At 36.6% G+C, this 11653-nt stretch overlaps 1 protein-coding gene across 16 annotated transcripts in view; it reads left to right on the forward strand.

Annotated features, from left to right (window-relative positions):
* CHD9 (chromodomain helicase DNA binding protein 9) overlaps window positions 1-6855 on the forward strand; it is a 218217-nt gene extending 211362 nt beyond the window's left edge. For all 16 annotated transcript variants that reach the window (XM_011220466.3, XM_034638811.1, XM_034638810.1 and 13 more), the window contains one exon: window positions 696-6855. In XM_011220466.3, the coding sequence (XP_011218768.1) occupies window positions 696-1574 (879 nt within the window). In that variant the 3' untranslated portion in view covers window positions 1575-6855. The remainder of the gene's footprint in view (window positions 1-695) is intronic.
* Window positions 6856-11653: the final 4798 nt, after the last annotated feature.

Here is an 11653-nt window from a genome sequence, read left to right on the forward strand (position 1 = left end):
TATTTTGGTTAAATTATGTTAGACTATATTACTAAAATTAATGTCACCTGTTTCTATATTACCTTTTTTAATGTAGCTGCTGGAAAATTTAAAATTACATATGTGCTTTACATTATATTTCTCTTGGACAATGCTGGTCTAGAGGCTCTACGCTCCTACCCCTTCTAGGAGTTCTGAGCCCAGAAAGTCAGGGGAGAATCACTTGAGTATCTTTCTCAGCGTGGCTGTATCTCCCTCCCTTAGTCCCGGAGTGACAAAGATTCACATGAAGCATCTCATTGGAATCTTAACCTTTCACTTACTTCCTCTGTCCTCTCCCTGTCGTTTGTCTAGCTTGGAAGAGGGCACTTCTCTAGTCTTTTAGAGCAATTGGTGATGTGAAACATGGAAGAAAACATGGAAGAGTGTGGAAGTAACCCTCATGAGAAAATGTCTTTGGACCTTGTGTTTTCTAGAACTCTTACACCAACGTGGAAGAAAGCTAGAGGCCTCTTCCTCCTCTCTTACCCTATGAAAAAATAAGTGGAAGAACTCTTTCATGCCACTACTTACAATATGAAATGAGGCCATCTCTTTCATAATTGATTACGTTCTATCAGTACAAACTAAGTTTATGAATAATTACTGATTTTAATGTGATAGCTATTGATTTTTATTCTCATACAGCTGTTGCTGATTTTTTTTTTTTTTTTCAGGGATTTCTTCCAGAAAGTATGTATGAGCGTATTCTCACTGGTCCTGTTGTGAGAGAGGAGGTCAGCAGGCGGGGGCGGCGGCCTAAAAGTGGAATCGCCAAGGCCACGGCGGCAGCGGCGGCGGCAACTGCCACCAGCGTGTCAGGCAATCCTTTGTTAGCCAACGGATTACTTCCAGGTGTGGATCTCACAACCCTTCAGGCCTTACAACAAAACCTACAAAACTTGCAGTCTCTGCAAGTCACCGCAGGGCTAATGGGAATGCCTGCCGGCCTCTCTTCTGGAGGAGAAGCTAAAAACGTGGCCGCCATGTTCCCCATGCTGCTGTCGGGAATGACTGGCTTACCAAATCTGCTGGGCATGGGAGGACTCCTGACAAAGCCTACCGAATCTGGAACCGAAGAGAAAAAGGGAAATGACTCGAAGGAGCTAGAAGGAAAAAAAGAAAGGACAGAGAGTCAAAATTCAGAGAACGGGGGAGAAAACTCCGTGTCGAGTTCTCCTTCCACGTCCTCTACTGCGGCATTAAGTACAGCTGCCGCCGCCAGCCCGTTAGCTCTTAACCCACTACTGCTGTCTAATATACTCTATCCAGGGATGCTGCTCACTCCAGGCCTTAATCTCCACATGCCGACTTTGTCCCAGTCCAATACTTTTGACGTACAGAAAAACAAAAACAGTGACTTAGGCTCGTCTAAGTCGCAGGAAGTAAAGGAGGAAGATTCCAGAGTTAGAGATCAGGAAGACAAAGGGGGAACTGAAGCAAGTCCTCTCAACGAGAACAGCACAGATGAGGGTTCAGAAAAAGCCGACGCTTCGTCTGGATCTGACAGTACGTCGTCGTCGTCCGAGGATTCAGATTCTAGTAACGAAGACTGACTCCCAGAACTGCACTTAAATTATGAACTGATTTTGGATTTTTTTTCTTTAATTATGAATTGTAAATACCCCAGTGTTGAGTGCATCAGTAGCTTACTGACCGAACATTTCAGTTATTTGTTTAGAAGTGCAAACTGCTTTCAGAGACGTTTTGCATGTAATATTTCTTAAGACCCATAAGTTTCTGAACTCGTATGTACTATCAAATACATAAAGGTGTAAAATTACAACAAAAAGGCATTATAATTTTGTTGGGGGTTAATTTTATGAAAATTATGCTCGATAAGAGTTGTATATTTAATATATTTGCAGTGAACACAGAATACTTTATGCATATTACTGATTTAATTTGAATATAGTTTTACAGCCTCCTTGACACCTATAATTTACAGATCAAAACTCAGCAATAATTTGGGCAGCTAATGAATGTCATGAAAGCTGTAGAATCTTCATCACCATCCATTGCTTTAATTACATGAAAATGCGCTAGTGTCGTGATGCACTGCTGACCTTTCCAATTCAGGTACACGTGTGTTTTAAAGAAGAAATAAGTTTCCCAATCAGCCAATTTAACTGGCTACCTGTTACCTCAGCTGAGTTAGTTTAGGAAGTTTACATTCGTTTCTAATTCTATACTTGTTTTCAGGGGTTTTTTAAACACATCCTCTATATCATGTTAATCTGGCAAGAAATATGACTTGCTTTTTGCTGAGCTTAACTCTGATATCAGTAAAATTAAGTCATAAAAGAATCCTGTGTCATGGGACTTTGGCACCCTCTAGACATACTTAGTTTTACTTTTTCAAAGTTTGGCCTCCTGTGAGAAATCATTATGTCTCCAACGAGTAACGTCTGTTTCCAGGGTTCAGAAAAGGCAAACTCATGAAATACCACTGAGAAGAACCTTCCACACAGCATACTTCATGTAAAAGAAATCGTTTGTTTGCTTTATTTGTGTAGATTTCTATTTGTGTTTTATGTCATGGAAATAGTCCAACATTAACTGATCATAGTGATAAAGTAATATGCAGAATAGTCTAAATTCATTTTTTTTTTTTTTTTAGTTTCTAGGTATAAGCAGACTAAATGTTGCCCAGAATCAGTGTTGGGTTATCAGTTTATATTAAATATACTGAGTTGGCCCATTTTGAATATGCACTTTGAATGATCTCAAAAAATATGTACAAGTTATACCTGTAAACCACAAAAACGAAGCCCAAGGCTTTTCTGATCAATTTCTTAGAACCCTTTATCATGTAAAATTTGTCTGATATTTGATTTGTGATACAGTTTCTCCTGGTAAAGCTGCTATTAATTCCAACAAGATGGAGTGGTCCAGGATCACCTTCATGTACATTTAAAGCAATTAGAACTGAATTGGACATAAAATACCATTTACATCCTAAGGCGAGGGAGATGTTAGCATTTTCCTGGTACTTGAATAAGTCAGTGATAAAGTTTGTGAGGGGCTAAATCTAGGGGGAAAAGTACCCCACTTCTCTCCCACAGAAAAAAAAAATAACTTTCAATACGTTTTGATAGAACTCTGTTTTTTTATCATGAATCCAGCAATTATATTGGATTTTCCCAGATCTTTACCAGTAAATTATGTTTCTGTATGTAAGATAACTAATCCCTCATTAGAGAGACAGTGTTACATGTATTTACAAAATCATATAAGTTCCATCGAGATTGTATTGATTTTTGTATTTTTCCCAAAATAGTACTTTGAATTGATAGTTCTTTATGCAATGTCTTAGCAATAGTCACTATAATGCCCATCCAGGAGAAGTGGGTAGTAATTCTTCATCATGAAAATGATATATTACATATTTAGTATCTTCCCTTTGCAGTATTGCACTTTTGTTTAACTAGAATACACCTATGAGATAGCCAAAGTTTTCAAACACAGTTAACTTAGTTTGCCGGTGGGGTATTTCAACACCATCCATATTTCCCTCTCTCCCTCTAGTTCTACCCACATAATCTTCATTCCTTTCTTTCCCCAATTAAAAAAAAAAAAAAAGGGAAAAAAAGCCCTAGATCTTGTCACTAAAAATCTAATTTATATCAAATTTATGAGATAAAGTATTTTCCTAATTATGATCAAATGAATTTGGTTAACATTTAGTGATTCTCTTTCTATGTAATAAGGCAATTGCAGTTTTCAAAGCATTAAAGCTAATACTAACGTTCAACTTTCTCTTGGGTTTCAAGACACTTCTATTTAGTATTGACTGGGGAAAAGTTGTCCAGATGTCAGCTTAAAAAAATGCAAATATGGTTGTGTAAAGTTAAGGGTTATAAGGAAAAAAAATCAGTAGAATTACATAATACTAAAGTTGCAGTTGAAAGGATATCCAAGTATGTGTTGGTAGTTACTAAAAGAATTATAGCTGTTATTGCCTTGTATTTATAGCCCTTGTTTCAGGTTTCATTATTCAAGTCTTAGTCCAATTTTTCTTTTGGACATTTGCAATATTTACCAGTTGTGTTTTGTGTAGTCTGAATTTGCTTTCTGTAGTTGAGCAAACGTCTTAAAAAGTCATTTGTAATTTATTAAATTACTTTCTATGATGTTCTATAGAGCAAATGGAAGTTTAATTATTTTTTATTAAACATATTCTTTGACTACCCTTGATGTCAGCCTCTGTACATGACAATACTCCTTTTTTTAATTGACTTTTATCTATAATTTATCTTAATCTAGTTGCAAAAGAAACCCTAGTCCTAAATCTCTAAAAGGAAAGTATACCTTGGAAGAATTTTTTAAAGACAGAAGTTGGCTATAATTATATCCACAATATTATTATTTCCTTAAGTTTTCTTCCCCTGACCTTTAAAAATGTCCAGAAAGACTCAGACATGTACATAACCTCGTACAGGAGTACATTTTGGATATCAGTAATTATTTTTCCCCCTTGGTCTTAAGAGTCTTTCCTAATTCATCACTATTGTTTTTAGCATTTTTGTAAACGTGAAGGAAATGTAGTTGTCCCCTAATTAGAAAAGTAGAGCAGTGGAGTCCCATCATACGCTCATTTAACTTAGAACCCATTTACCTATACTTTGGTGCTTAGAAAACCTTTTTTTTTTTTTTCTTTTTTGTACAATGTAGCATGTAAACACAAGCCAACTCCTTTGTCTAGTGCTCACCCAGAGGACTGTCTGTACCAGTGCTGGAGGAAGAATTGGCTATGTTAGATGTTTCTGAAAGAAGATACACTATGTACAAAGCGATGGATTCTGTATTTTGTGAGCTATAGGAGGGAGAGCGATTTTTGACTACAAGTAATGTTCATCTTCTACAATAAATTTAGAACTTAGTCTCTAGGTAAATACAACTCCAGTACATAAGCTATTTATTTTAAAATGCAGAAAAGCACAAAGAAAAAATATTTAAATCATCATAAACCTGCCCTGAGATAAATACTGTTCATACAGAGATGTTTTTATATGTATGTTATATACATGTAGTGGGTGGAATTGTCATCCAAAAATTTATGTCAACCCAGAACCTCAGAATGTGACCTTATTTGGAAATAGGATCCTGGCAGATGTCATTAGTTAAGACGCAGTTATACTAGGGGTGGGTGGGCCCTAAATCCAATGACTGGTTCCTGATAAGAAGACTAGAGGACACACGACAAAGGGAAGAAGGTCATAAGCCAACAAGCAGATTGGAGTGATACGGATGCAGCCCAGAACACTGAGGATTGTCAGCAACCACTGGAAGCTAGGAGAGCATCATGGAACAGATTCTCCTTCCAAGCCTCCAGAAGGAAGCAACCTGGCCAACACCTTGATTTTGGACTTGGGGCCTGAATTGTGGGAGAATAAATTTCTATTGTTTTAAGCCACCCCGTTTGTGATAATTTGTTATGGTAGCCCTAGGAAACTTACACATTTTCATATTAAAGCAGTATTATATGGTACATAATATTTACTGTTCTGCCCTTAATACACTGACATGTCAATAAGAAGCCCGTGTTGTGATGTTTAATACATAGTATTGTCTCATACAGATGTAATTTATTTAACCATGTACTTAAAAATGGACATTTGAGTTTATGCATCTTTTGCATCCTTCCTAGGACTTCCTTAATCCCTAGAAGGGAGACAACTTCCTCTGTTTTTAAGGATTTGGATTTGTGTTGCCAAGTTTACAGCGATGCCATGAGTAGCAATTTATACTAGCCCAGCAGCATCCATTTTGTGCATGTTCACCCCAAAATCTTACCAATACTGTGTATTGTCTTTTGAAGTATCTTTGCCAAATTAATAGGCAAAAATACCATCTTGATGAATTTTTAAATTATTCTTCCTTTTTCTTACTAAAAAATAAGACATGCGTATTCTAGAAAATTGGGGGGTGGAGGGTTGAGGAGGAGTTGAGGAAGCACAAAGTAAACCAAAACCCCCATAATGTTGAATGCTCAGTGATAACTGTTAAACTTTGGGTCATTTTCCTATGCATATACATATTATATATTATTTTAATAAGAATGGAGTTATACTGTACATACCATTTTGTAACTTCTCTTTCATTTATTATATCGTGATAATTTTCCTATGTCATTAAAGAATCTCCCACAGCATTTTTAAGGACGTTCTCATTCCACTATATAAGATGCAACATAATTTATTTAATGCCTGATTATTGAGCATTTAGATATTTTTCAGTTTGGGGCTATTTAAACAAAGATGTTTGTAATTAAGTCTCTTCATACACTTAGGATTTTTTCATTAAAATAAACACTTAGACATAAAATAGTTCTGTTTGAATTTAAGACCAGTTTAATTGTATTGTTTTCTACCCCAACAGCAGAGCCTGAAACTACTTCCTTCCCCGTGTCTCTTTGGCACCCTTGGGCCTTAGAATATTTCTAACCTTTGTCAATTTGATAGACAAAAAAATAGATTGTTTTAGTTTACATTTCTTTGATTATTAGTAATATAAAGTCTTTCGTATCTCTTCATAAGGCCATTTGTATTCTGTGTATTAACTGTTCATGTTCTCTGTGCAATATCTGTTTTATAAGTGGTAAATATTTTTCCCAATTTGCCTGTGATTTTTCCTTTTTTTTAATGTGCAATTTTTACATTTTTATGTGGTCATTTTGATATTCCATTTTTTCACATTTAAGTTTCTGATGTTTTTCCACCGAAAAATCTTTTCACCCCCAAATTATAGACATGTTTACTTTTTTTTAATATTTAGTGTTTTTGTTGACTTAGAATTTATTTTGGTAACATACATATAGTATAAGAATCCTAATTTGAATTTTTTAAAATAATTATGCAGTATCCCAGCATTATTTAGTATATAATGTCTCCACCTGATTTGACATGCCGTCATTGATCATAATTAAATAATTCATGTATATATATGTGAATTATTTAGATATATATTAACTATTTAGATTGTATCATTAATATGCATGATATATCTATGATATATCATGTAAACAGTAAACATAAGAAAACTGGAGTGACTATACTAATAAAAGATTAAAACAAACCAATGTTGCTAGAAATTAATGAGAACATTTTACAATGTTATAAGGGTCATTCTAACAGGAAAATATGACGCTTATATAGGCACCTAAGAACAGAGCCACAAACTACATGCAGGAAAACTAACAAAATGGAAAGGAAAAATATACAACTCAATGATAATGCTTGGAGACCTATATCGCACTTTCAATAATGGATAGAACAAGTAAGCAAATGGTCAATGAGAGAACAGAAGCCCAAACAACACTATCAACCAACTGGACCTAAGAAGCATTTGTTGAACANCCCCCCCCAAAAAAAAAAAAAAAAAAAAAAAAAAAAAAATCTTCTAAGGCACACAAGACCATTCTCCAGGATAGACCATGAAACAAGTCTCAAAGTTTAAAAGGTTTAATCCTACTAAGTATGTTCTCCAGCCACAATGGAATGAAATTTGAAATCAGTTACAAAGCATGGGTATTCACAAATATGTGGAAATTAAACAACACACTCATGAATGACCAATGAGACCTAGAAATCTCCATCTCAAAGGAAGTTAGAAACTATTTGGAGATGAATGAAAGCAAATACACAGCATACCAAAACATGAGATGTAGCCAAGGCGATGCATAAAAGGAAATTTAAAAGGATTAACATCTACATTAAGAAAAAAAAAAATCTCAAATCAACATAACTTTCTTCTTTAAGAAACTAGGAAAAGATCAGATTAAACCCAAAGCAAGAAGTTAGGAAATAAAGATTTGAGCCTGATTAATGAAATGGAAAGAAGAGAAAATTTATAAAACCAAAAGGTAGGTCTTTAAAAAAACTAACAAAATTGACAAACCTCCAGCTAGGCTGATCAGTAAAAAAAAAAAAAGAGAAGCTTCAAATTACTAGATTCAGAAATGAAAGGGGACATTTTACAGAAATAAAAAGGATCATAGGGAACCTTATGAATAATCATATGCCAATAAATTAGATAAAACTAGATGAAATGGCAAATTCTGAGGCACATACTAGTGACTCTGAATCAAGAAAAAAATAGTATAATAAAATAAAGAGCATAGTAAAGTAAAGAGATTCAATTACTGACAGCAACGAAAAACATGATAAAATCTCTGGATGAGCTGGCTTCACTGAGGGGAGAAGAAAAAAAGAGCATCTATTCCTCACACGCACTTCCAAAAATGGAAGAGGAAATATTCCCCAATTTGTTTCATGAGGCCAGTATTACCCTGCTACCAAAGCCAAAGACACCGCAAGGAAACTGCCGGTCCACAGCCCTTATGACTGTAAAATGCAACATCTTTCAACAAATTGCTAGCAAACAGAATCCAGCAACATATGAAAAGTATTATACGCCCTGACCAAGCTGGATTTATCCCAGGATTGCAAAACTGCTTCAACAGACAAGAAACAACTGGTGTACTATTAACAGAAAAAAGGGGGGGACCACATAATTATTTCAATAGATGCAGAAAAAAACATTTCACAGAGAAGTGGGTGGGGAATGGGGTAAATGGGTGAAGGGCATTAAGGAGGGCACTCGTAAGGAGCACTGGGTGTTATATGCAAGTGACGAATCACCAAATTCTACCCCTGGAACTAATAATACACTATATGTTAACTAACATGAATTTAAATAAAACCTAGGAAAAAATCAAGTTATTGATTAAAAAAAATATGAGATGCAACATCCTTTCAGGATTTAGAAACAAACAGGGTAGGGATAGAAGAGAACTTTCTTAACCTGATAAAGGGCATCTATCAAGTTTCCATAACTAACATCATATTTAATAAAGACGGAATTTTTTTTAAGAGAGAGAGAATCTCAAGCAGGCTCCACTCCTGGCACTTTTATAGATCATTGTTGTAGAGGTTCTGTTCAGGGCAATAAGGCAAGAAAAGGAGAAAAGGCATCCACACTGGGAAGCAAGAAGTAAAACTCTATTCGTGGATGACATGGTCTTGTAAATAGAAAATCCTAAGAAATTCACTAAAAAACAAAAGCGTCTATTAGAACAAATAATAACAGTTTCAGCAATGCTGCAGGATACGAATTCAATATAGAAAAATCAATTGGATTTCTATACACAAGCAAAAATAATTGGTAAATGAAATTAAGAAAACAAATTTATGATAGCATCAAAAATAAATGAATAACTCTTTTAAAAAAAGCTAAAAATAAAATAATAAATGGCATGAAGTGTAGTATGTACTCCGACATGGATAAGCCTTGAAAATATTATGCTAATTGAAAGAAGCCAGTCAGAAAAGATCACATATTGGAATGATTCCACTTCTATGAAATGTCCTGAATAGGCAAATTTTCTGTAGAGATGGAAAGTAGATTTGTGGTTGCCCAGGACTCGGAGCACTGGACTGCTACTGGGTATGGGTTTTTTGTTTTTTTTAATGAAATGATCAAAATGTTCCAAAAACAGATTTTGGGCTGTTGCTTAAATATGAATATACTAGAACTACTGAATTGTGTACTTTAAAGAGGTGGATTGGATGGTATGTGGATTGTGTCTCAATAAAGTTGTTTTAAAAACACAGAAGGTGAAATTTACAAATTCAGTGTAAAATCTTTTTAATGTTAACCTCAATAAACTCAATCATTTTCCCCCATCTTATCTAATACAGATCTGGCCTCCGCGGAGCTCCTGAGATTACGGAAACCACTGCTCCCTCCACCTACACCTTTTGCTGATCCGTGAGGTTCAGACTGGCTAGCAGCTCCTGGGGACCAAGAGGAAAAGCCAGAGTTCTGGAACCTCTTTTCTTCCCCTGTGCATTTACTTCCAAGATGAGACCAGGAAATTTACATCTCACCCCTGACCTCCACCTCAACTCCATCCTAGAATATCGGATTTGCTGCATGACACGTCCGTTTGCATGTCCAAAAGGTATCTGAAATTCAACATGCCCAAACCTAGACTCTTGACTACTCCTCTCCATACTTTTCAGTGGCTCAGACCTAACACGTGTCATCCCTGACAACCCCTCCCCCGCCCCTCGTATCCAATCCATCAAAAATCCTGTTCTGTAATTCTATTTTCTAGGTTAAGGGAGTGAATTCAACATATTCATATAATTTTGCATTCTCACAAAATCTACGTTGCAGTAAAGGGAATTCTTTCACTTATTTTTTTTTTGAAGGTTTTATTTATTTGAGAGAGAACACAAGAGAAAGAGAGGGAGAAAGAGAAAGAGAGAGAAAGAGCTAGAGGATAAGCAGGAGAGGGGGGAGCAGAGGGGGAAGGGCAGAAAGGGAGGGAGAAGCAGGCTCCTCCCTGTGCAGGGAGCCTGCCGGGGCTTGATTCCAGGACCCTGAGATCAAGACCTGAGCAGAAGACAGATGCTTAACTGTCTGAGTCACCCAGGAGCCCCAAGGGAATTCTATTAAATGACAAACCCATAGTACAGGGAAAATAGGGGGGGAAAAGCAGTTGCAAAATTTCGGAAACTGAAGCAGACCACTGAAAATTGACAAAAGTCTCCAAAAAAGCGAAATCCCAAATTGACAGTAGGAGAAGTTGAAAACTGGGAGTTCCTTTCTATTTGCTAAATGGGATGCTGCCAGATTCGTGCATTGCTTAGTAAAGCTAATTAGATCTTCAGGAAAGAAAAAGAAAAAGAGAAAAGAGAGAGAAAGAGAAAAGAAAGAGAAAGAAAAAGAGAAAGAGGGAAGGAAGGAAGGAAGGAAGGAAGGAAGGAAGGAAGGAAGGAAGGAAGGAAGGAAGGAAGGAAGAGGGAAGGAAGGAGGGAAAGAAAAAGGGAGGGAGGAAGGAAAGAAAAGAAAGAGAGAAGGGAAAGGAAAGGGAAAGGGAAAAGACAAAAGAAAGAAAGAAAAGCTGAAAACAAATCCAAGTTACATTTCTGTATCCTGAAAGGTTTAGGAATTAGCAACACCGAATTCACCTACAACTAAGGATAAAAGAGCAACTATTAATGGAAAAAATGAAAGTCTTAGAACCCCTTCCCCCCTCATGGCCACTGACTGTCTCTCTGGAGTCTTCCCAGACGTCTGGACGTCTTTTACGTGGAAAGCTGTTTCTGCACTGGGGAGGACCCAGGGAACAGGCCAGGACGTGGCCACCCTATGGAAACAAAAGGATAAAGTGACCGATACTGAAGTTTAATATTCTGAGCCATTTCCCCCAGTTGGCTCCCTGAATTCTGACATCCAGACTTCTATTTTGCAGCAGGAGATTAAAAGACAATTGGTGGGGACTCTAATTTTTTCCTGAGAAAATACTTTAAAAGCTATTTTCATGATGGTTGCACCGCAAAGAGCACACTTTGATGCCCCCACCTGGTGTTTCTCAGTGGGGGGCAATTTTTCCTCCCCAGGGGACATGTGTCAATGTCTGGAGACATTTTTGGTGTCACAATTTGATGGTGGGTGTGTGTCCCACTGACATTTGGTGCTAAGCATCTTAATGCACAAGACAGGCCCTACCTCCCACCCCACAACAAGGAGTTATTGGGTGCGAAATGTCAGTAGTCCCAAGATTGAAAAAACTGTATCTTACAGTCATCAAGCCTCATTAATGCACTGAGAGCTTCCTATTAGC

The sequence above is a fragment of the Ailuropoda melanoleuca genome, chromosome 12 (assembly GCF_002007445.2).
Source record: "Ailuropoda melanoleuca isolate Jingjing chromosome 12, ASM200744v2, whole genome shotgun sequence".
NCBI classification, from domain to species: domain Eukaryota; kingdom Metazoa; phylum Chordata; class Mammalia; order Carnivora; family Ursidae; genus Ailuropoda; species Ailuropoda melanoleuca.